This window comes from Gambusia affinis, linkage group LG15, assembly GCF_019740435.1.
Source record: "Gambusia affinis linkage group LG15, SWU_Gaff_1.0, whole genome shotgun sequence".
NCBI lineage: Eukaryota > Metazoa > Chordata > Actinopteri > Cyprinodontiformes > Poeciliidae > Gambusia > Gambusia affinis.
In genome coordinates, this window is record NC_057882.1 from 16,825,749 (window position 1) to 16,852,180 (window position 26,432).

General features: G+C 40.4%; 3 protein-coding genes across 3 annotated transcripts in view; 1 reads left to right on the forward strand and 2 right to left on the reverse strand.

The window, feature by feature from the left end:
* The window catches only part of LOC122845231 (E3 ubiquitin-protein ligase RNF43), a 102,572-nt gene extending 84,690 nt beyond the window's left edge, over positions 1-17,882 (reverse strand). The window contains exon 1 of the mRNA XM_044141404.1: positions 16,433-17,882. Within this exon, the coding sequence (XP_043997339.1) occupies positions 16,433-16,642 (210 nt within the window). The 5' untranslated portion in view covers positions 16,643-17,882. The remainder of the gene's footprint in view (positions 1-16,432) is intronic.
* Positions 17,883-18,399: 517 nt separating this feature from the next.
* Positions 18,400-22,877, reverse strand: hsf5 (heat shock transcription factor family member 5). Its single transcript, XM_044141405.1, has 7 exons — positions 22,714-22,877; positions 21,794-22,336; positions 21,373-21,699; positions 20,603-20,679; positions 20,193-20,501; positions 19,064-19,166; positions 18,400-18,964 (listed from the first exon to the last, which is right to left on the reverse strand). Exons 2-6 carry the CDS (start codon positions 22,284-22,286, stop codon positions 19,098-19,100), a joined length of 1,275 nt encoding a protein of 424 aa, XP_043997340.1. The 5' UTR covers positions 22,287-22,336; positions 22,714-22,877; the 3' UTR covers positions 18,400-18,964; positions 19,064-19,097.
* Positions 22,878-24,394: 1,517 nt separating this feature from the next.
* On the forward strand, positions 24,395-26,432 carry supt4h1 (SPT4 homolog, DSIF elongation factor subunit). The gene is made up of 5 exons (XM_044141407.1): positions 24,395-24,593; positions 24,737-24,843; positions 24,969-25,024; positions 25,857-25,910; positions 26,238-26,432. Exons 1-5 carry the CDS (start codon positions 24,525-24,527, stop codon positions 26,303-26,305), a joined length of 354 nt encoding a protein of 117 aa, XP_043997342.1. The 5' UTR covers positions 24,395-24,524; the 3' UTR covers positions 26,306-26,432.

Below are 26,432 nucleotides of genomic sequence, written 5' to 3' on the forward strand. Positions count from 1 at the left end.
TCATCTCTCTCAGTTAGGACTGACATTACACTTGAAGACTCGCCCCTTGGCTTAGCTTTTAGATTTGGACTGCAGCTTTCTAAACACGCTGCTGACTCATGTGGGACACAGAGAAAAAGATGGCTACTAACTTATCTTCATATCCTCTTGTAGAGGTGGAAATAGTTGGGGGGGTTAAAACGAGATTACATTAACATCTCAAATTGAGTGCTGCAGAATTTACATTTCAAGTGTCCACTGCAGAACAGGCAGATGTAGAAATCGCTTTGCTCCACAAAAAAAACATTCATTTTCTTTTAATCTCTCAAAATGGGCAAAAAAAGACATGACTGGTGCTTTTTATGTCATTTGTGCTTCCAAGACATTTAGTGGCTGACCAAATCACATCTCATTTGACATAGATTAGCAGTGTTAAACTGACTCTGGCAAGCTCTGCATTTATCTGTCTGCCGGTGATTTGTCATGGTCAGGTTTTTTATTCCCCGACAGAAGACAAGTCGGCGGAGGTTCGATGTTTCTGTGCGATGGTGCATGGCTTGCTTTCGGCTCGACGCCTCAGACGGTCCAAGGACTCGGAGAGCAGCAGACGTGTCATTACGCCGATTCCCTGCCGACCTGTTGCTAATCTCAGAGCGAAGCAGACCAAACACCAAACCGCACACGGCTCTGCTTTGGTCCTCAGATCTGGCTTTCGGAAGGGGTGTGGGGGACGCTGTATAGCATGAATGCGGCGCTAGCCTCAACCTAGGGCCCAGAACAAAGAGCGACGCCATGCTCCGTTCCGCTCCCGCTCTGCAATCAACAGGGGTTAAAATAGCAGCCTTTGAAGGGAACGAGGCCCGACTGCTGGAGCCATCTCAAAGTAGAAAACGAGCCATTCTGACGCTAAAAAAGGCTGCTCTGCCAGCCGTCAAGGTACAAGTCTTTTTTTCTTTTTTGTTGCTTTGGAGCAGTTCCGACAAAGGAGGGTTATCAGGAGAATGACCCTGATGAGACATCCTGGCCTACTTCTCTCCAATAAGAGCTGCCTTTTGATCAGCCTGCTTCATCTCAGTCAAGCGCTGTGCACAGAGGGCAGCTCACACAGAAACGACAAAGATCTGCTTTTTCACTTTATGGCTGCAGGAAGCTTTGTGTTGGAGAGCATTGTGCATGCACAGGTTATATAACCAAACTTGTGGAAGCCATGCCAGCAACTATCAGGACCCAGCTCTGTGGTCAAGGGCATTTCAAAAGAATAGTGCATGGTTGAAAGTTCAACATGACTTGAAATACCTCAAGATAACAAATGCGAATTTTAAACACAACGTCTCGCGTGCTGCATGTGGTTGACGGTTGAGTTTTGCATGCAACAGACTCCATGGGTTGCACGAGAGAGCTGCATTCGCGGCACCCTAAACGGCAATCTATCAGCATTCCTATTGGGTGCCAAGGTATTTACTTTGGACACGAGACGGGGGCTCTGTGAAGGACTGGCTCTAATTAGGGGCAGCTAATCGGGAGGTCATGGCCAGTTGGAGTAGGCCGCAGAGATACACAGTCCTCCGTCAGAAGGCTGCAGTCTAGTTAAGACTTAAGGTCTCAGCTTGGCACCTATAGAAGTGGCTGTACTGTGATTGTAAGTAGCAAAATGAAAAATTAAAAAAAAGATGCTATTTAACATTTCTTTTTAAATGTAACTGACCTTTAGATGTCAATAGTTATTGAGATATCAGCTGGAGACGAGTCTCAAATGACTTTCAGCTGACTGGACAGCAATTGTCCAATCAGAAACTCAAAAAAAATCATTTTTTCCCAATTATGAATGAATCCACCATACCTTGCCTTCAGTGTTGAAGCTATTACTAGATAGAAAGAAAAAAAAAAAAGAAAAGAAAACGTTGGCAAGTTTCAAAATGAATGAGGTGTTAAAATAAAATAAAGTAACAGAAATATAGAACATTGTCACAAACTATTTACAAAGGAAAACTGTATTTTGTAAGACATGTCGATACAATCCTGTGTTTCGCTAGAGCTGCAAAAGAGAGCAAGACTTTCAGAAGATGATGGAAAGAATGAAACGATTACAGCAAAGATTTTGTTTGATATTTTTGCACTTTAAACATCTTGACTTTAAGAATCCTGAGAGCTTTTTTGTGAACTCTAAGTTAAGGTAAGACAACATTCTCTAGAAAACACAGAGAGAACTGGTGTTTTAACATGGCTAACTACTCTTGGTAACTGCTAATCAACAACCCTAAAGCATCATTCAGTTTTTGTGCTGGAACAAACTTTCAGAAAACTGCAAAACTGCTGAAACACTGAGTTTATTTAAATGAGCCTTTAAATCAAGGGTTTAGAGCCGTCTTTGATTCATAATGACTGGAACATTGATCAATATAGTTGATGTATATTTGCTTGATGATTCTGAATTGTTTATTGCTTGTTTAATAATTGGCTACTGTATTATGCTTTTATGATGTAAACCACTTTGAACTGCACTGTTGCTGAAATGTGCTATAGAAATAAACTTCACTTCACTTAAGGACAGTTCACGTCTTGCATATGGAAATTCAAATGTCCTGTGTAAAAGGTGAACACATTTAGAACATAGCTTTCTAGACAAAAAGTAAAAACAAAAACAAGCAGATCATATCTGGTTCCTCTAAACAAAGTGAGCCCCCCGACGTTACACTACTTTCCAAAGACAAGTCAGGTGGTTCATTTTGTGTCGACGCCTTTCGTGGAGCTCCCCGATGAACAAGAGGAAAACTGTCTTCAGAAATTAGCACATCAGCTTGACACTATCAGACACAAAATGCCTTTGGCGAACACAACGGCAGGCACTTTGGTTTTTATTCCTGAGTAAGACATCCATCATCATCTGGCAGCCATGTGACTGGATCTGCAGCCATCAATCTCCCTCCCTGTCAAGGTGCAATCATCAGAGGAGACGGCTGGTATTACCCCCCCCTTTCAACAGCCGCTTATTTTAAAAGCTGAATATTTTTACGTAGCATTTTTTTTAAGCGTGTGCACAGAATTATGATTCTGTAGAAGAATGAACTATAATCATACAACAGACATCAGTGATTTCCATCAAGAAAAGCCAAATTGAGGCACATTCTTGGTTTTTACCCTCACTTATCTCCATTTGCCTCTTTGAAGAACTAAATCAAACGATTGTCATGAACATGAGCCTTGAACTGGACCAGACAATGTGTTATAAACCACTATTAATCTAAAGCTAAATTTGCTTCCTGGGAAATTATTTCCCAATTACTCCTTCAAAATACATCCAGTAATTATTTATCCATATTAGATCCTTTGCAGTAATCTTGAAATAAATTCACCTTTAAAAAAACAACAGTAATTTTATTTGTCATTCAGACAAAAACATGCTAACATGCTAATTGAGTATTAGCAGTAGGCATTTAGAGTGTGATTGCTTTTAAAGTGTAAAAGAGGATTTGTTTTTGGTCAAATTAAAGAATTTAAAAAAAACAACATTTTTTCATTCTGAAATGAAATTTTGAAAATAAAGACGAATTTCATTAATTTTTTTATTTTTATTTTAATTAGTCTTTTTGCAATTTTTAAATCTTTTATCAACCAAATGTTGAATTTGTTTTCCTCTATCCATTGTAGCATTTTATTCTCTGTTCCTTTATGAGTTCCAGTGTTGTTTTTTTTCCCCACCAGGGGGTCTTTTGTGGGCTCTAGTGTCTCTTATATGACAGTAGGCTGACAGGAAGGGGGATGGAGAGAGGGGAAGACATGCGGCAAACGTCAGCCGGGTCCGGGAATCGAACCCGCGACCGCCGCGTCGAGGACTGAAGGCCTCCAAATGTGGGTCTCGCTATCCCCTACGCCACCACACGCCTGAGTTCCAGTGTTTCTGCTTGTAGGTGCCACAGTCTCTCATCACCACTCTTAGCACTGCAGCTAATCAGTGCCAACAAAAGCAGATCCCGTTCCTGGACTGGCAGCCAACAGCATGTGAACTGGCATTATGCCTAGAAAGAAGCGCACATATTGTGCATTTTTTCCTGAATATATTAGGTTTGCTCTACTAAAAAGTAGGTAAATTAGCAAATCTTCTGCAAATAACATGGTGTTGTCTTTCACAGAAACATCCGCATTCAGGTGAATCCTGGAATGCTGAACTGTGAATTTGCGTGGATCCACTGCAGTATTTTTTTTGTTCTCTCCTGTTCTGGATTGGTGCTAATCTTAAAGATGAGGGTATTCATTACCGGTGTTTATTTCAAATGTATTTAATTCATCCCAGTTCACTGACACATGCCCAATCCCATTTACATCAAAAGTCTGAACTCAGATCAGGAATGACATGGCACCCAACCCTAAAGCGCCGGTGTAAAGATACATCCAGCAGACGAGATCAGACATGACTCCTTTGATAAGTTTGGTGGAACTAACTATCAACCCCCTTGTTTTTTGTTTTAACAAACAGGTTTCACAAATCATAAACTGTATAAAGAATCAGCCTTCTTTGTGAAATAATCCAGAATAAATAAAATAAAATTGTTCTTTCTTGTGTTTACACAAGCAGAATACGAGTTTCAGGAATCCAACTCTGTGGGTTCAGTGTTGACGCATCCATACAAGGTTTGACTAGTCAGGTTTCCATTTTGTATAACTTAGCCCCAAAATAAGATGCTACTTTCAGTGTTGCTAGCCACTAGCAGTTAGCTCATACTGCTAACTGTCTACGTTCATCTGCCATTCTGCAGGCCTGTCTTAACTAAAAAGCTTTTTGCCATATGAGCACGTTAAGCAGAATGCATTCAAATACTGCACGATCGTGTCCATTAACAGAGGTTGTTTAGTACAAAACCTGAAAGACAGAAAAGTAGCAAAAAAGCACATAAGCAGTTTATTCCACTATCTATCCCTATATCTGTGTTTTTGGCAGCCATGTTGAAATTTGAGGTCAGAGTTGATGGAAAAAAACGGCAACCCTCCAAATTAGTCACACAGCCAAGTTCGTCTGCTTTTTATCAAAGGTGGACATGTTTGGTCTCACAAACATCACAGTTTTTCTTCCTGTATCGAAACCACTCGACAGGCCAAACACGAGGTGTCGTTTATGATCGAGCAGGCGCACGAAACGCAATCTGTCACCGGGGTTGGCACTGCGTGGTCCTCATATCGTCTTTGTTTATAGCTGTGAACTGTGAACAGATATGCCAGCTGCTCGGACTTCCACCTGACAACAGTCGTGCCCTGACCGACACGGGGTGGTCTGTGGCCTTTTGTCTGCGAAAGTGATGGCGTGTTTATTAAACTGTGGAAAGGACAAAATCTATCAAACCCAACCTGTTTGGCTTGTTATGGTGAATTTGAACGTCTTCGTCATGACGAAACCCTACATCTGTGCTCTGCTTTGTTCACGCGATAAATGAACGTGGTGGCACAAAGATTATTAGCAAAAAACACTGAAGCATTTCTTAAAATAAAAGGGAGGAAGAAGGTCAGAGCTGGGACATGCTGTTTGCCGTTTGGAAGTGACCATGTGACTCTCAGAGACATAGAACATTTTTTGTCAGCAGTGTTATCTCCCTTAATCTGGGGTTACAATATGGCTTTTGTAGTCATGCAGCACTGAAAGATCCAAGTCTCTTTGATCTTGCTTAATAGAGTTTGGTAAATGATCTCAGTACGGGAGCTCCACCCCTTATGCACTCAAATACACTTTGGACACACTTGCAGAGACTCATTCATGCCTATGCACACAAAAATAGTAAAAAAAAGGGGGGAAGAAAAAAAAGGGACCATCACACAAGTGAAAGCTCTTCACCCTTCGGATCATTGAGCCAAGCGTTCAAGCGGCAAAGTAAAAAAGAAAAGAAAAAAAAAGAAAAGCTCGCTACTTTCTTGCTCTTTTGCTTCCTGCAGACGCTGCTGCCTTTTTAACGATGTTGCTCTGCAGCTTTGCAGCTGTAAATCTGTCCTTCATAAACATGCTGCGCAAATAGTTTTGTCGTACGGAACCCAAACAACTTTGAATGAGATTGCTTCGCTTTGGGAGGTACTTACAGGCTGTATTTACCAAAGAGATGAGCACAAAGCTATAGTAAAAAAATAAAATAAAAAAAATAAAAAAAAAAATGTCTGAGCAAGTGACTAAAGGAGCCACAGGGAGCCCGGGAGAGGGAGGGTGTTTGTCAGATAGCATTTATCTGTGGTGTGCTGATGACTCTTTCCCTCCAAGTTCTCGGCAAACGAAGAGCTTCCTGCCTTTTGAGAGCGTGCGGCCGTTTCTGTCCTTGAAAGTGAAGCACATGCAATGAATTACAACCATTTTAAAGAGCTGTCAAGAAACAAGAGAGGGCTGGTTAGGAGAAGACAGGAGAGGAGGTGAGCGGGGGAGGGAATTCGAAGCTGCTCTGCTAGGATGAAGAGGAACAACACAGGCAGCGAAATGAAAAATTGCAGGGAGGCTTCTGAGCCTTTGATGTCACCGGGAACAGAGAGGTCTGCTCTCAGAAGTTGTTACTGGCAGACGCTGTGGCCGAAATGACCAAAATATTAACCGGGGGATGTCCTGGTCAAAGTTTCTTCCCCCAATACATTCCTAGTCCTTAGATAAATACCGAGCTCTTGTCTAAAGTTAATCAAATCAACGCCACATATATGCAAGAAAACCAAGGATTTTTCACTGCAGTAAAATAAAACTACATTTCATTACTATCGCATTGGTGTGCAAAATGACTGTGATTGTAACCAACTTAAGAATTACACTTCTTCAGTCAAGAGTAACATTCTGCATGCTTGCAGTATCCATTGAGCTGCTAGGTCATCATCAGCACAATTACTGTCTATTTTGATGTGGCTCACTGATAACTGAACTCATAATACCTTTTAATTTGGCTCCAGTTAACTCTGTGGAGATATGACTCAGCATTAGCAGCGTTTCTTATCTGCATTTTGAATTATCACATTACAAAAGCTTGATGGAAACTGCACAATTTGAAGAAACATCCTAAAATTTGCAAAAAAAGTTTTTAGGCTCAGTTAAGGTGTTTTTTTTTTTTTGGCTTTTCAGAAAATACGCAAAGGGGGATCTGGAAACGCATTTGCCGAATAAATACAGACGTAGCACACGCTCCCATCGACTGGTGGCTATGGGCCTTAATGGGGAACAAAAATTCCCCAAAAACTTTCTAAATTCAAACCTCTAGCTTGGGTGGAGGACTCGCTCCATTTTTCCAAGATGTGGTTTATGTTAGTTTGCAACCTCCTCATGTTGTTGGGTTCTCCTCTCTTTCCAAACCAGTAGATGGAATCACACCTAATTTGTCCATTTTCTTCTTTGCTGCAACATTTTAAAAGCTCACAAAAAATCCACATGACCGGTTAGATGGAAGCATAGCTAATGTCAGTGAATAGCAAATTAAAAGACCTTCTAAAGATTCTTAACTGGATTTAGTTCCGTGCTTTGGGTTATTTTAACACATGTTCATGTAAACCATTTTATTGCAGCTTTGGCTGCATGTTTGGAGCTGTTGTCTGCTTGAGGGTGAAACTCTGCTCTGCTACAAGTCTTTTGCAAGCCCCTAAAAGGCTTTCTTCTAGGATCGCCCTGTATTTAGCATCATCCATCTTCTTATAAACTCTGACCAGCTTCCTGGTCCCGGCTGAATGAGAGGAGCATGATTTTGCCACTGCCATGTTTTACAGAGAAATAGGGGTGTGATTATGTGTGTTGTTAGTTTTCCACAAAACACAAAAATGTTTGCAAGTAGGCCAAAGACATCAGATTTGTTCTAGGATTGCCCAGTCCATAGTGGCAGCATGTAGATTTTAGTTCATCGTTTTTTGTTTTGGTTGAGACACTGAACTTCTTAGGAAAATTTTTTACTTTCCGACATTTTGCAAAGATGCACAACCATGGCAACACAGTATTGTTTTTACAAGCGGGAGCTGCTGATTAGCATATCAAGAGCTCAAATAACACCCTCACTACAATCCCAGATGCTAGAGGAGTTGAAAAAGAGGCTTCAGATGCAGACAGAGACGTTTAAACCATCTCTCTAACCCATCACAATGGATAATGATCACATCCCAACTCCAACGTCTCTCTGCCCGGGTTTCCAACCACATGGCCAGACACAGCTTTAAACAGGAGTGGCAAAAGCAAATGAGGTGGATTAGCAGTGACTTATGAAAACATTTAATTTCCCTTTGGGAAAAATAAAGTATTTTTAAATTGAGCTGAATCTGTCCAGAGCATCTTTTTTCACGTTTGCTGTGTTTCCTCTTCATAACGCTGCTGTTTTTCAAAGCAACTGTATTTATACTGAAAATAAATTGCAAACTGGGTGACTTCAGAATATAATTGGTTGCAAAAGATTTTATTTAGGTATCAAAGCAGAAGGGACTGACGACTAATGTCTTTTCCAGCATTTATTTGCTATGTCAGTATTTATTCTGCAAAAACTGAAAATCATTTATCATCTCCTTCAATCTCACAATTATGTAAATTGTGTGTGTTGGCCTTATGAAAAGACACTGAACTTTGTGGCTGTCATGTAGCAAAACTGGAAAAAGTTTTAGTGTTAAAACTCTATAGCAGGCATATAACCGGCCAGCTCGTTCTGCCAATCGCGACCTTTTGCTTTGTGTAGACACAGATGAAGTCAACCTTTCTCGTCGGCGGCTCGTGAATTCTCGTGAGGGGTGGTACAACTGTCATGCGTGCAACACGGTTCTCTGTAAATCTCTATAAATGTGGCCTTGATCCCCTCCAGAGTGAGGACGGCTTGGCCTCCACGCCCACAATGGATCGGCAGCCTCTCCTCTGTGGTCTCAGTGGATCAGTTTCAGCTGGAAAGCGACAGGTGCTTCCCTCGACTCGAGCTGTAGCGACAAACTCCGAACGGTTGTAGGAGAGGCGGTAAAACCGCCGTGGTCTTTGCCACCAACCCTTACAGCACTTCTTCCCTGACCGGTCCCCAATCTGCCGCTCAAGGAAAACGGCGATACGGTTGTGTGAATGTGCGCCTCTGTGCTTTTAAAGATGGCGGTGAGTCACCTTCCTCTGCTGTAACAGAAGCGCGGTGAGATGAAGGCAAAACTCAAAAGAGCTGCGTGCATTCGCGGCTCCCTCAGTGTGCCAGCAGTTCCCCAAAGGGACCCACGGCGTACGTGTTCGAGGGAAGAAAGAGACGCTGTTTGTTTCTTTTTCCGCCCCGTGGGCCAGTTCCCTGATAAGCCCGGTAGTAATGGCTTCACCATAAAGCACTCAAATACTATGTGCCTGTCTGCGCGTTCCTGTGCTATAAAAAGATATCAAATTTAGCATGGGACTTTGTTTTGCAGATGTGTGAGGGAGTGGCTACATGAGTGACAGTGATAGAGTGAAGAAGCAGACAGCTTTCTTGGTTATTTGCGCATGGAGTGCTATGAAAGAGAGACAAAAATGTGTTGTGTAACGTTCAGAAATTCCAGACGCAGCCTAATGGCTAAAAAAGAAGGGGAACTGGGAGGAGACATCTGCCGATCCCCCCCTTCTTCTTCCCACCATCCTTGGACGCGTCTCCTCAGCCGTGTCTCGCAGAAAACGGCGGACAGGACAGCGGTAGCCCCAACTTCCTGTGTTGCAGGGCTCTGTTTTTGTCAGATCCCTGCTAAGGAGAAACCATTAATGCGCTGCCTGTCTGATTGCCTGGACACACGTAGGGGTCTGTTCATGGCATGACGCCAGACACAAGATAGAACTGAGCTCTTGCTGGAGGAAGGAGGGGTTAGCATTGCTAAACGGACCAAACAGGGGTGGAGGGGTAAATAATCTTTTCTTTCATCCCGTATGTCATAGAGTAATAGCTAGGCTGTTCCTGAATGGTCTCTCCTTCTACAAAAATAGCAGTTAATAACACAAAAATCATAAGTTCGCTGTGGCGAAAGAAAGGAGGAAATTGTGAGCTTAGGACGATTTTGCTTGTTCCTTTACTCGACTGCCAGAGTTGCCAAAAGGCATATTAATATTCTAGTGTCATATGGCTCCCATATCAGCGGAGCCAGGAGAAGTCTGAATGTGTAAAATACAGACTGGAACCCTCCAATGACGCTCGAGGCTCACCTGAGGCTCTTTCCTGGTAGTGAACAGATCAAGAAATAAAAAAATAAAAAAAAGTTGGCTCGCATGAAATTTATATTATGCAAAACAATAAATATGCTGACTAATGCTTGGCATAAAATAAAAATAATGTAAGCACACAGAGTGCCGTTCAAGAATATTCATACTCCTTCAACGTTTCCACATTTAGTCTCATTATAATACAAACTTCAGTGAATTACACCAAGGAGTTATGTGACAGACATAGAATAAATCATTCATAATGGTGAAGCGGAAGGAAAAATATGCATAATTTTTAAAGCAAATAGAGTCACTACTTTAAACAATTTTTTAAGTTAGCTCAGATTGAGAGTGTTGGAGAAGACCAGTTTTCAAGTCTCGCCACAGATTCTCAGAATCAGGTCTGGACTTTGACTGAACCATTTGAACACTGTAACATGCTTTGATCTAAACCAATCCGTTGTAGCTCCGGTTACATGTTTTAGGTTGTTGTCTTTGCTACTCGTCTCAAGTCTCAGAACCTCGAAAGAGGAATTCCATTTAGCATCGTCACAGGATGATACTTCCACCATCAAGCTAAGGCAAGGAATGAAAACATCTCAGTTCCCAAAAACGTAGTGGAAAATGACCAAAACTACAATTGGAGAAAAACAGAACTGCCAGAATCCAGTTACAATTCTTTTTCTACTGATATGTATGGCCAATAATGAAAGGAGTGTCACACTGCTACCAGAAACCTGCTGAACCAGCTGATTTTAGTAGATCAACAGAGAAAATATGATGCAAAATTGATAGAAACACAGAGTAATCAGGGCTGTTGCTAATCTGGCATACGCTTGTTTACACAGTTTAGAAACTTGCTTTCTAATTATTTGTTCAACTGATTCTAAGGTTCATGCCATCATTAAGCACATTAGCGCTTCTAGCAAGTGTTACCTTGTCTACTGTTTTGCAATAAAAGGAAATTGATGCTTTAAAAAATAATCTAAATAGCTGTTGACTTGTCCCATTAATTTTTTTAAACATTTTTTTTCTGGTTCACAATAACAAACTACCTTTTGTAAAACCCAGTAAAAAAATATTTTCGGTTGTAGTGTGAGAAGGTGTGGAAATGTTTAAGGGGTGTGAGTACTTTTTCATGACACTGCACACAGGCTTCAATAAACTTTAAGGCTCCATACATTTTTGACATATTAGTAGAACTATGCATCATGACAGTTCCTGCAACGTTAAGTGGCAAGCAGCCCAAAGGAGCCCTGGACAGGCTGTTATCTCATCCAGGGAGATAGGAAGTATGGACAGGAAGTCCAAAAGGAGGGGGAAGAGAGGGCCCGAATGGGAAGCCCAGTGTAAACAGGCCCAGCTTTTAATCATCCCAGCTCACGTTCGGAACTGGTCATGCTTTGATGTTGTCCCTCAGCGCCCGCTCCGCCCTCCCATCCCTCGTTCCCAAACGGCTGCGCCGAGGGCCCGGGATGAGGGCGCCGTGAAGATAGCGGCCCCGGACAGCCAGGGGGACTCAGTGAGAGAAAGAGAGAGAGAGGAAGAGGGAGGTGAGGGGGAAACATTCAGTGCCGTTTAGGAAACTGGGAAAGGGACGAAGGGGGAAGTGGGGGCGAGGAATGTGAAGTGGTGCAGAGTTAAGTGGTGGCCTGCCTTAATTATAGCTGATGAATCTGAGGGCGCTCTCATGGGGGCAACATGGCATAAGGAACAAAGAGACAAAAATGCCACAGTGAGAAGGGGAAACTTGAAAGTCAAGATGGTTTTAAGTGGAAATAGGTGGAGCTTTAATGATGCTCTGTAATTGGGCTCCGTGCCTGTTAAGGAGGATAAAGTCCACCTCCTTCTCCCCGCAGAGACCCAAAGAAAAGCTCAGAGCGTTATCTCCCAAGTTTTGGGACCTCTCCTCTCATCACCGAGCTCCATTTTGGAAAGGAGACAGCGAGAGAGAGGGAAAGACGAAAAGAGAGTGAGACCGAGAGAGGAATTCCTCTGCACTAGTGTTTGTCCAAATAGTGCTGGCCAGAACCCAGCCAGTGTTCCAATGAACGTGTCCATTCAGCAGACAGAGCATACTTCCAGGAAGACCTCAGTTTCAAAGATGAGAGGGAGTTAAGTACCAAAGTGAAGGCGCATGACTTGGATGTGCTGAAGAAAGCTGTGAACTTCCTCTGTCCCCCGGTGGTACATGTTTGGCCCCCTCATCTTAGCCAGCATGGTAACAGGGGCAGTGTTATGTAAAATCAACTCTTTTTGAGCTTTACATCATGTTAGGATGTATTTCCCCTCATCAAAATCCTACCTGGAGTGTTGCTTTGATTCGTTCAAGCAAGTTTGAGGAATTATTTAATCTCTGCAACCATTGACCTGTGCAAAACGCCTTGGTGGACCCAGCGCCACATTCGAGACGGTGCTCCTCCTCAGAGCGACTTCCCCACTCAGCTCCTTCAGCAACCTAACCCTTAGCAAACAGCTGGTGCGACTATACATCAGCGCAACGTTGGTAAAAACGGTTTTAGGGGTTAACAGAGGAGCGTGATGATTTCCTGCAGATGAGGTTTCATAAAGAGCAGGAGATTTTAAAGAGTTAGAGAGTCAATTTCAAAACGTTACATTACATTTGATATATATTTAGCATTTATGCAACAACTGAAATTGTGCTATAATCAAGTGTTTGGAAAATTCATAATACTCCCATTTAACCTTTTTAAAGGAAATGCCATAGCAGAAAACTAACTACTGCAAAAGATAACCTATTAACCATCCTACTTACGGTTATGATATGTTGGAAACCTGTTAAAAATTTGAGATGCACTGTCAAATCAGTTGGTTGGATTGACCTGGCTGGTGACCGGCCGGTCAGAAAGTCAAAATCACATCAGCGCTACACTTAAACGCTAACAGGCTGTGGTAAGAATAACAGTCTTTGTGTGGGTGCTGTCACTGAGTCACGATGACCTAAGGTTAGCTATTATGCGTTTTAAAAATGAAGTCTGAGGAAGCACAGAGATGTACCTATCTGTTTCAAAAGAAACAGTTTTTCTATAATAGCTACAGTTCATTCAGGCTGTGAAAGAGCAAGAGAAAGCAAGACTTCAAAAAGCACAAAATTGCTCCGTTTTATTTGTTTTTAAAGTTGAAATTTCTCTCCGTCATTGTACCTTTTGGAACTTTCACATTCTCTACAAAAATACACTGAGACCGTTATCCCAGTAATGCTAGCCAATGCTAATCACTAACTAACGTCAAGGCTGTCCTGATTCTCATTATTTTGTTTTGAAATTATTGTTTTACATTGACTGCTCCTTTTCTCTTTTTTTAAACGTTACACTTGCTTCTAATATAAATAATTAATAAGAATCAGGACACAATTCTTGCTGTTCTAATATCAACTTACATTGTAGCTCCTAATCAAGAACTCAGAATTAGCTCAGAGATCAGAGTTTTACAAGAACCAGACATCAGCAATTAAATCCAAAACTCAGATCTGAACCTCCCCAGGAAAAACACACCTGGTGAATATTTATACTCATATATTTGATCAGATATGGAACCCACGATGATTAATTACACACTGATGCGGTTAATGCCGAAGACAGATTACAAGTGAAAATCAAAACACGCAGAGAATTTCTACATAAAACTTTCAAACCTTTATCCGCTTCATCCACTGAATGACAAGAACATAAAGCGGGTACATAAAGCTGCCAGCAGTGGCAAAAAAAAAAAAAAAGACCTGTTGAAACAGGTCGGTGTGCTAACAAAAAGCATCCTGCAGCATAACATCATTTCTGTGCACTGTGAGAACAGTTTTCAGAAGAGATGGTCTGCATGAAGTTTACCTTTCTGGTTTTAGACAGAATTGCAATCGATGATCTGACTACGCCTGCATGGTTGGCTAGGGAGGGAAACGAAGGCTTGGTTATCTTAAAGATGGAAACTTTGTTTACTTATGTGTCAAAATGTGCACCACATAAACCTGTATTTATCTTAACAAAAAAACAAAAACATCCATCACAGAAACTCTGCAAGGTTTGGTGGGGTGAAGAAAAAAGTGGAAAATAAATAAATAAATAAAGTAAGCTGGAAATCCCAGAGAGCTGGAAACGCCTTTGATCCGAGCAGCGCCGTGATGCGCATCCGTAACATGTTTTCAACATCTCACACAGACACGGCAAAGTCGGATCAGCTTTACCCGGAGAGGGATAAACAGGGGAGGTTTTTAACCGTGTCTAACGCAGGGCTTTCTCCGTGACGAAGCCGCGTGAAGCCTTATCAATTACGGCAAACTGAAGCATCTGGCTAAACGTTCACAAGTAGCCCCACACCTGGTGAGTGAGGAGAGACGAGATCTTACAGTACCTTGTATCTGTCGTCCCATTCCTCTAGAGACGGTAAATAAATTCACACAAGCCAGCTTTGTAGCTTAATCTGCTCTTGAATGCTAAATATGTAAACTGAATAAGCAACATGCTTTATATTTTCAAGGCTAATTTTAATTTTTTATCAAAATGGGGGGAAAAAAAACACAACAAAGGGCGTTCATTGGTCTCAACATGATTAGCTGCTTTCTGAAAGCCTTGTGCCACACCTTGATATTAAATGCATCAGACCATGGATTCAGATTCCGAAAACAGCTGATGCGAAAACAAAGCGGTCATGTTGGAAAAGATGCACCACTTACAACGGTTGGCAGCCACAGCCAACATGTTTCTTACATTATCAAAACAAACCGAGTGTGTAATAAGATGTTTGCTCTCTGCTCTGGTGAAGGAATTTTGATCGTCTGTCCTACTAAGGTTAGCTTCAGCCTAAGTGGGAAGTCGGGATGTGATTAAGCAGCTCAGAGTCACTGTAATCCAATCCCACACAGTTCCAGTCAGATGTTTACACACACTCATCATCCATGAATCTAATATGAATCGTGGCCTTTTGATTATGTATTTGAACTGCTCTTTTCTTTTTTTAATCTCTGAGCTGCTGGCAGAAATCTGCTGGAATACTGACCAACTGTTCTGATCATAAATGGTATAGCTCATTTAATTCATTTGGACATTTAGATCCTAAATGTTTCAATATGTGTAACTTGACACTAATCCAAAAGTTTAATGATTGAAATAAATTTCAAAGTCAGTTTTGGGTTTTTTTTGTGCGTTTGGCGTCATTTTCCTATTGCAGCACCAAAACGGGAAAACAAAAGTCAAATGATGTAACGGAGAAGAATCGAAGGTTTCCTTTCTTCCTGTCGTTTGTGCAATGCAGACGTAGCACCACCAGTGAAAGAGGCCCTCAGCATGATGCTACCACTGCCGTGCTTGTTAGTTGGCACTGTGTTCGTAGGTTTAACACCTCTACACACTCTACAGGGGCTTGTAACCTGAGATTTCTATCTGTTTTTCTTCTAATCAGGATTTTTGTTTCCTTCAAAAAGCATTTGGCTCGTCCATGCAGGCAGCTGTAAATTCTCAGTTCTTCGAGAAGCAAGGAGCTTCTCTCTTTTTTTGGTTGCTGTGGACATCGGTGCCTCGTCAGCACCTCATAGTTCCTGATAGCTTCTGGATAGTTCTTAAAAATAAAAATAAAATACAATAAAAAACACACAAGCTTTCAACTGGGGGGGATACTTTCTGTCAAATGGCGTTTCAAGAAGACGGTGATAGCTCACACACCTAAAAGGTAATTTTGGCATGGATAAAGCATGCTAGCTGTAAGCTTATTTGAACTGTATGGACTGTGCCAGGTAGCAAAGCCATTTCTGGTAATAATCTAGAATCATGCCAGGATCTTGATGACATCTTCAACATGTGTTGGGAGATTTATCATAATATTAGGGGGGCTGCATGACAATATTCAAGATGAAATGTGTAACCTTGAACCTGGTCCAGATTAAAATTAAACATCTCTTTTTAAGATCCTTTGGAGTTGAATAAGTACAGCTAAAATGCATATTTAAATACCCAAAGTTAATTTGACACTAACTGGTGCATGACTGTAAACTGCAGCTATAAAAACCGCCAGAGGTGAGAAAATCATTATCAGACAGTTGATGGTGTGTACACTGATAGAAACAGGTGGAGTCGAGGAGGAAATAGATCCCGTCTCAATGAGGTGGGGCAGTGAAAGGCATGCTATGGTGGAATCACAATGTCCATATTCAATAAACGTGTTTCAGATGCACTTCCCCTCATTTTTTCAGACATGAGTTATTTTTCAAATAAAAAGCAATTTTGCAAAGTTGCATTTTCTAAAACAAACCAAAAATAAATAAATAAACAAAAACATCAAATGCAGAGGCTTGATCAGATAAAAGATAAGGTCTTGCTGAGTGGTCAGTGCATCACTTCTTACCTGCTTCAGCTTCCCTTGCGCATTGCCTGCACTTCCTCCCACGAACTCCCCTTTCAGAACGATGGGCTTCCCCGTGGGATCCTTCGCCAGAGTCACGTTGATGACCGCTCGGAGTCCCGATTCCATGCTCGGCTGGCCCAGCACCACCTGCAGGGCCGCCATGAGCAGCCACGGCCAGAGCCCGGCGAGGCGCCGCAGAGGGACGGTCATGGCCTCGGCTGGAGCGGCGGTGCCCGGCCGCACATGGTGGACTTTGTCAGAAATATCAACCTAGCCTATGTGAACAGGTCCCACTTCTTCTTTAATTTTTTTTCTACCTCAGTAAACTACCTGCTGAAGAAATGAGCTATAATCCAAACTGTTAATAATGAGGGGCTTCCATTAGAACTCCTTAAACTTCCATTCAGCATCTGGGTTAAAATATATATACATATATAAAACACTGCAGGTTATGGTAGAGAATCTAAAACCGATGTATGCAGGCCTAAATGAACCTGCATCCAGTGTTTATTAAAGTGAGAGGTGGAAACTCCAATGCAGCATGAAGGAACCTGAAGCGTGCACTGATTTCCAAAAACGCCGCTCTGCATCACACCAAAAATTCAGATCTCCTCGCTCGCAGGTTGTTTTCCTCAGAGATGAACTGGCGTAGTTATCCCTCTCCACTGGCTCAAATCCCGGTCATGTATCCGACTTGTGCTTTATATTGCAGTAAGACGTAATTCCGCCGCGTCTTTCAGTCACATTGTGTGAGCAAACACGAGCTGGGTAAAAGTGTCAGAAGAAGCGAGCCCGTCCCGTAGGCGCCGCATTTTCTGGATAAATCCACCGAAAACGCTCGAGAGTCACGGCTTGAACTTCAAAGGCTGGGATACAGGTTGCCGCCGGAGAGTTAGGAGCCATGCTGGCGGATAAAACCCGAAGCCGAAAAGTTGTGCAATGTGTTTTACAGCCGGAGAATTGTGAAAAAGTAATCCTCGAAGAAGCTGCTCGGTTGTGTTCTCGGTTCTATCTAATTATTAACCGGAACAAGCGGACAGTTTTCTTGCTGAGCTTCTAACTTTGTAACTAAACTGGCTCAGACGCCGAAGCGGCTTCTGTAAACCTGCCATTAACTGACGTTCTACAGTCGCTCCTTAATTAAACGAAAAAGAGGCAGACTTCCCCCCCACCACCGACTTCAGAGAGCCTCCGCAGCACATTGAGAAATTAGAACCGACCCTCCTGAGAGCACGCAGGGGAAAATGAATCGCTCATTAAAATTACAAACAAGTAAACGGGGAAAAAACACCCCGAAACGTGTGAAAGAATAGTAGTCCAGTCTCCATGTAGTCCCCACTGCACGTCGTTAGGGTCCTGAGGCAGAGTGTACAGTTATGACACCGTCTCAAAAGTTTATCTCCCGGACTCTCTGTCGCTCCCCTGGGATCTCATTGTCACTCTACCTGCTCGCAGGCTTGCTGCCTTCACGTGAAAGCGTAAACAGATTTTTTTTTTTCTGTCAAAACTTAACCATGGCAGAAAAAAACATAGCAATTAATGACAAATAAATAAAAATTGAAAAAAAGAGAAAGTTGATTTTGAATCGTCTAAAGAGATTATGCGTAATTAATCGTACGTCATTATTGTAACGCTCTAAACTCAGTAACATTTTCTGCAACGTTATATTTATTTTAAAAGCCGAAGAACTATCGAGCACTATACGTTTACATATTTACGTGAACCCCATCAAAATGATGTAAAAATGTTACATTTAAAAATCTATTTTAAAAAAATAAATCCGTTCATTTACTTTCAATTTACAAATTACACGTGAAGGCAGCATGTAGACAAGCTGAGGGTGGAGCTGCCCCACGCCATCAAAACTAATAAAAAAAAAAAAAAAAGCTAAATGGCGCCCCCTAGTGTCTTTATATAGGACATTTCCGCCGTACCAACTAATTCCTCGTAAATAAACCAGGCAGCTGGAAAGTTTCGTCTGTTTTAATAAGAATGTTTTGCAGTGTACTTTAAAAATTGTGACATTCACAGGTTTTAAAGGTGCTTCAGACAAGAAATGAAATGAAAAATAAAAGCAATTTGTAGTAGGAAATATTCATATTTTTACCAAACATTTTTCTGACGTAAAAAAAAATCTCACTAAGAAATGTAATTGAACAGAGGTTCTGTTTTCCGCTATTACACACACCACTGCTTTGAGTTAAAGTAGCTGAGTCGTACAACATTACAATTCATAAGAATCCTTTTCCAAAGTCTTCATATCAAATTACAGTCCTTAAAAACATGCATACCTTTTGATGTAAAATTTTAAATGGTTCAAAACAAACATTCTACAGTTGAAATTATTGTAGTTACAGCGAAAAGCACAACTGCACAATCACAAAAGAAACTAAAGAGAAAAGATTTATATGAAAACAACATCTTTTTTTTTTTTTACACAGAAAGGAATCATCAAAGTGGAGCCTGAAGTCGCACTGTGAACTCATTGTGGGTACTTCTTGTCGCAAGCTGAATCAATCAGTGAGCTGAGATCTAAAGGGAAGATGTAACCGCCTGTCACTGACTCTAAATAATCATGTAACCTCTTTCTTTTCACTACATTCCTCTAAATGTGCTCCTGTCATGCCTTACCTAAGAAGCAAGTCCCTGTGCTGTCCTGCTCATCTTAATCCTGAACCGAGTTGCTAACCTCGACATTTACGAGCTCAGCATCATTGTCTTGATCAAAGTGAACCTTACCGAGACACGGAGGAAGATGACAAAAGCAAAGAACAGACAATAAATAGAATTTAGTCTACTCATTCCTGGATTTATTCTATGTAAACAGATATGATGGTAAACAAAAGTTTTAAGCATTCCGCTCCGTACAAGAAAAGGAAATCCAACGTGGTGAAAACGTTTTCCCAGTTGTAAAAAACACAAGGTTGTGAAAACTAAAGGAGGACCGGCCATCGTGTTAAGGCTATTTGGAAACTGCAGCTTAAGGTATTATAGTCTAAACATTAGGCAGAATCGTTATAAAAGCACTATGTTTCCCAGTGAGTAAATTTAATTTTTAATAACATTATTGTCTATGCAATATTCAGTAAGTTAAATTGTTTTTCCCAAAGAATAAATGAACTTAACTGCAGCGTTCTGCTTAAAAAAATCTATATTAAATATTTAGTTTTAGATTTTTGAGTCCACAAAATTGTACTAAGTGTTTATATTGCAGTAAGACGTAATTCCGCCGCGTCTTTCAGTTGCTCTGATTTCTAGTGCAAATATCCCAGTGTACTTAAAATAAGACAAAATTAACGTACAAGTAACTCTTTAGCAAGATTTATTAGCTTGTTTTAAGTCAATAATTCCTTAATATTGATTAAGGAATTGGCATATTATTTCATTTATAACATGACATTTTTCTCATAAGTGAAACAGTGGAACTAGAACTTTATTCATCAAGATTTAAGAATTATTGACTTAAAACAAGCTTCTATATATCACCGAAAGGTAAATTTTGCCTTATTTCAAGTGAACTGAGATATTTGCACTTGAAACTACAGCAAAAATACTTGCTAAGACTTTGTGGCCTTGCAGTGTATTAATTATACGCAAAGCATAAAGACACACATTAATAATAAAGATAATCATTCGCTGGTCTAAACAAAGCCTGCAAATAACAGACAACATTTCCAGGTGTTTCCAATAAATTCACAGTTCATTTCCTTCAAAAGCAAATGCTAACTCCAATAAAGATGTGTTTGGCACAAAGACTTACCTCATATATAACATCTCCAGCCATTTGCTCAGGTACTGAAACCACAAGCTCCTCCTTCTCCTTTTTAACTGCAGGAGCTCTGCTGTTTTTACATGTGACGGCATCCCTGGGGTCAGAGGAAGGCTGTGGCACGGAGACGGGTTTCTCTGCGCTCTCCACTTTCACCAGACAGGCGCTGGGTGATGTTTGCATCACCTCATCTGCAATCTGGAAAACTACATCTAAGTTAACTTCAGGCTTTTTCACTTCCTGGCTTTCGGAAGTTTGTAAGTTGCGGTTGGGGTCGAACACGGTCACGGGACCTTCAGCCTAGAGGAGTAAAAGAAAAAAACGAATCAACGTCAATTATGTTTTAAAAACTGAGTTAATGATGAAAACATAAAAGAACTCATCCACTCTTATTCACCGACCTGGTAAAAACGTCTGGGAGGAAACTGGAGGCCTGTTATATTCGGTGAGACAAGGTTCGGGTGGAAGCAAGGGCAAACTTCAAACAGGAAAAGACATTAAATTGTAGAGTTTCAAGTCACGACTTGCATCTGCATTTCCTCGCAAAAATATTCATATCACATAAACCTTTTAGCATTTTCTCTCATTGTGACCATGTGATAGAACAATACTAAGCAGGAAGTGGCTTTCGAGTTTCTTTTTTTGAACACACTTCGATGCGGCGCTTTTTAATCTGTTTGCAAACAGATGTATACAGAAATGTCATAATTAAAAAAAAAAAAAAAACCTGGAAGAAAACATGCTAGAGATTGCACAAGACTTGAACCTGATGGGTAGATTCACCTTTCAGACGGGAAATATGCCTAAACATGCAAACAGGGTGGCAATGGACTCATTTGGATTATAGGAAAAACAAGGTTTAAAATGACCTAAAGTCCAGAGTTAAATCCAAGAAAGAATATGGAGAAAGACATAAGTACTCTATTAAATATCATTAAGATTGAGCAATACTGCAAAGAAAATTAGGGGGGAAACAATTTGCTAGATGTGAAAGATGATACAGAGACACTGACTTGAGCTGTATTTGCAGAAAAAGGTGTTTGTTTTTTTTAAGTGGCAATAATATTTTAAAACATACTATTCTGAAAACTGTGTAACCTTTAAGTAACTTGTCAATAACTGCTTGTCTCTGTTGATTTGTCAACTCACACTACTACAACCTTCGCCTTACCTGTTGGATAGTAGCCAGGTTGATACTGGGGATTCCGAGGACTAAAACTATTGAAATGCGTTTCTCGGTTGCTCATACGAGGTAGGAAGCCCTGCTGAACATGCAGGGTTTTGGAGTTTGAGGACCCTGCAGTGTAAGGGTGCCTCAAAGGCATCGGCCCGTCTTTCACCAGGGGCAGAGTGGTAGGTGAGAGATCTGCACCAGGAACCCTGCGCAAGTACCGTGGCGGCACTGGGGTTCCACTCTGAGGTCTCATAGTCTGGGATTTATGGGGATGGTATGGATGAGCTGGTGACTGGCTTGAGGGTCGCGGAGGCAAGAAGTATCCTGGACCAAGCACAGTTTGACATTAACAAAATTTCAATTATTTTCGTTAATTCTGGTCAGTATTAACAACAGGAGTTCATCAGATCTCACTTACTTCCTTTTAGGACATTGTCTTTGCCGTCTGTGCTGAAACCTAATCGCTGGTATCGATTAGGGTTGGGAAGCCGGGAGCTTATGTCCTGTCCGGCTTTAAGCTTGGCTTTGTTATCCACAGTGAGCCTGACGAGATTCTCCAAAAGCTGAGGACAACTCCGCTGAAAGTTCGGGTTGTGAAAATGATGATACAGCCTGTTGCCCGCTTCTTCTTCGTGGTCAGCGGGCAGATCGACCTTTTTAAATCCATACAGGTTGAGCTGGCGGACGAAGCTTGAGAAGTTGGTGGTCTTAAAGGTGTCGGTGCTGTTGAAGGTTCTGGAGGTGGGGGAAAGGATCTGGGTCTCGAAGAGCTGCTGGTCGATAACAATCACCTGGCCGCGGCTGTCCCAGCGGATGGCTCCGTCTGCCGGGTTGTTCACCAAACGCCAAAGCTTGGCGGGGAAAATATTGGGGTTGATGTTGCCGGGGTTGAAATTGTTAGCCTCATCCATGCTTTCATCTGTATAGCTGGAACAGGCGATGTTAAGTGGCAGGGCTTCCTCTGAAAAAGCAACGGACATCATGGGGCTAACTTAGCCGTTGTAACCAAGTAGCTAATAGTCTCGTTCTTGATGACCAAAAGTAATAAAAGCCCAAATTCAGTATCTAAAAATGAAATAAGGCTAATTATTATAGATGATGATAATATCGCGAGTGGAAACTTAAGGAAATTTCTGAAAATTGCAAGAATGTTCAGCAATATTCGAGCATTGCTGTTAGCAGTTATGAAACGTTGGCTAACTTTAGCAAAAGCATCGCTAAACGCTTTTAAACTAAAATAAATCTATTTGTGACGTTATCTAAGACTACCTAAAAAGTCAAATATAATTTTTTTAATATTTAGTGCTAAAATAAACCAAGACTCAGTTGTAAACATACCTTGGGTCACTGTGGCTCAAACTGTTGGGAATTCCCAAAATCGTTGGAGCTGTTGGAGGTCTGACGTTTCCATGGTAACCTGGTTCCACCTCCAACTGTCTCCATTAAATCAAAATTCAATTCAATTGAGAAATACTTCATTGATCCAAAAGGGAAATTAAATGTCGTTGTAACTCTTGTAGCGCTCTGTGCTACAGCACATCGGGAGAAGCGTCTGACTGAAGCTTCAGGCTGTTGTTGCATGACAGCCTCAAAGAGGATGCTCAGGGTAGTCCAAAATTGATTTAAACCATTTTAAATGGTTTAAATTTGATATCATGCCATATGAAACAATTATGGAATAGAAATCACATTCACCGTCTGACACTGAAACGTTGGATGCAGCAAAATTCTTTTGTGTTATGCATCTTACCAAATTAAAAAATCATGAAAATGAACATTTTAAAATTTAATAAAAATGAAACTCCTAGGTTCACTATATAATATATTTATCTAAAATATATTCACATTTGTAATCATTTTCATAATTATTGCTTATGGCCAATAAAAATCTTAAACACTGTATCTCAGAAAATTAAAACATGACACCAACCAAAACAAAAATTATTTTTAGAAAAAAATTTTGATGGTAAAGGCTTGTTATGTCTTGCACAAATGACAATTTGAGTGGATGGAAGAAGTGTGCACTAGCAACAGGAATAACCACAGTCTTGAAGGAATTGTGAACCAAAGCCAATTTAAGAGTTACATTGCATGGGCTGAAGCAGAAGGAGTCAGTTATTCAACAGTCACCATACAAAAATTAATAGTCAGGCTTTAAGGTGTGCATTCTATTCATCAGAGACAGCCTGGAGGACGAAACCATCTCTGTGATGACTGGTTTTTGCAGACAATGCTTCTTACCACCAGTCTAAAAGCAAGTCTATAAGCAGTCTTTGTCCAGGATGTGTGGGGTCTGCATAGAAAAAGAACTACCAATGTGTCATTTGCAAAATTCTCAGTTTCTCAGATGGAGGTACAGAGAGAAGACAGTTGGCCAGAAGACACACCGCTGGAGTATTGTCCAGTAAGAGAATGATGAGAACCTTCCACACAATACAAATGAACTGAATGTCACCATCAAAGCAACCTGGACTTCCTTAACATCTTCACAGGCTTATCGCTTCCGTACCACACCACATATATGCAGTAATTCATGTAAAAGGAGGACTGACCAAGTATTGAGTACAGATACATTGTGAGAAACAGATTAAGTCTAGATAAAAAAAATTATTACTTCAAGGTTATTACTGATAAAGCTGGTTCTGGCAAACATTTCAGCTATAAGTTGGACTTTTCCTATTGCTAATTAGCTTGTACTCCTATTTTTACTCATCACACATCACAATTCTGATATATCGATATTGCAACTTTAAAGGGTTTCTAAAAAATATATGTTCTATTTAAATTTTTAGAAAAAATACATTAATATGAATTACTGTAAATTGAATGCTGAATTTTTCTGGCATGGTTTAAATTCATTGTCTTTCAGCAGCAGAGTAGATTATTTTCACATCCGGAAACATTACAACCCATAGTCCTGTAAAGATATTTATTAGCGGCTCTGGTATTAATATATCTTTAAGATGCTTCAAAACTGATAGCTTCATGGGATTTTGTTTTTAATCAGGCGCACAATTAGGACGCCATACTGTGGGTCCTAGAGCTAACTACTACGTCATTAGTCGTCGCTTAAAAAAATACATAGCCACAAACATTAGCCAGTCTAATAACTTGTCTGATAGCGGTTTATTCTTTGGAAATTTAAAATAATGGCATTAGAAACGGTGCCAAAAGACCTTCGCCACCTCCGGGCCTGTCTGCTGTGTTCTCTTGTAAAGGTAAACTTAGTAAAGACCCATTTATCGTGTATGCTTACTGTTAGCTTTCCTGTCGCATTTGTTTTTCTATATTTAATTTACCTCTGCTTAATTTGTCTCGTGTGTTTTTTTTTGCTTTTTTGTTTTTTTTTTGCCGTCTTCAGACCATCGACCAGTTTGAATATGACGGTTGTGACAATTGTGAGTCGTACCTCCAGATGAAGGGGAACAGAGAAATGGTTTATGAATGCACAAGTTCTTCGTTCGATGGGTAAACAATCACTCAACAAGTTGCAATACTGACTTACCTTGTACAGCACTTTGGTGAACAGGAAAAATAAAAATAATTAATTGTTTACTTATTGTAATGTTAATTTCCTTCCTGTGTGTTCCCAGAGTTGTAGCCATGATGAGCCCTGAAGACAGCTGGGTGGCTAAATGGCAGAGAATAGGTAAAACTACGGCTATATGTGCTCTAAAACACTTGCTTCGTTTCCACTGAAATGTATCATTTCCTGTTAACCCAGTCACTACTACTAACATTGTAAGCAAATTTTTAAAAATCGGTTGCGTCTGAAAGAAAATAACTTTTTTAGTCAATCAAAAAAGTCTGAATTGACTGTGGATTGCTACAAGCTGAATTTCTGGTAACATCTATGTACCTCGTTTTACTTTATGTAAGCGATGTGAGAAATTGTCACCCCAAACCTATTTTACTGATTCGAATAAATATCAGCTCATTTGTAATAATTTATTTATTCAAGATATTATGTTGAATAATATGATACTCTACAGTCACATTTGTTACTGTATCATATTTTAAAATAAACACAAATAAAAAAATATTCTACTTCATATATGGCTTTTAAAAATACAAAAATACATTATAAATACTTCTTGTTTTATTTGCTAAACACAGTCTACGGGTTTTTGTCATTTCACCATAGTAGTTATTCAAATTATGTTTGCCGTTTGTCTCTGATGTATTTGGTAAAGATCAATTTAAACATTGCCTAAATGTCAAAGACGTTTACTTGTTCGTACTCTGGATTTATGAACAGAATTACAGAAATTGCTAAGAAAAAATTTAAAAAAACACAGATAGATAAATATTAGTTACCTGGACTTTTCTTACAGCTGCTGCAATGGTCTTAACAGCAGTTTCCTTATATATAAAATTTCTGTTCATTTTCTCCACCTGACCCAATAAAATCACTGCAACTTAGTATTAATTTTTCTACGCTTAAAACGAGTTCAAATAACATTTCCTTGTTTCTTTCACAGGTAACTGCAAGCCGGGTGTATACGCAGTGTCAGTGACAGGCAGGCTACCTCCAGGTAATGAATTTACTGCGAAGCAGACGCACTATTCAGTAGAAATGTTTTTGTCTCTGTGTAATAATTGTAACCTGCCCATAATGCTACAAAAACCTGACATAATTCAGTGCGTCAGTTATGGAGCAGGAGGAATATCTTATTTTACCTCCTTTTTTAAAGAGCCAATCTGACACTGCAAGGCAGCCAGACTCCCCATACTGCTTACCAAAGATGCAGAAAATACTGTGCGAAAAAAAAAAAAAAAAGTTAGATAATTTTCCTGTTAAGTGTTTTATTACTAAGTCTTCTTGCCTTTCATGTTGCTAATGATTTTCTCCCTTTTCTAAGGTGTGGTGAGAGAGCTGAAAAGCAGAGGAGTGATGTACAAATCCAGAGACACAGCAGTGAAAACATAACTTGTTCAGTGTCCTGCTTTCTTGTCTTTGTCAACAGCACATTTAGTCATGTACATCTTTTTAATCCTGGTTTCTTTTTGTCACGATAAACAACAATAAAGGTCTTTTTTTTTAGTTAAAACTGTAA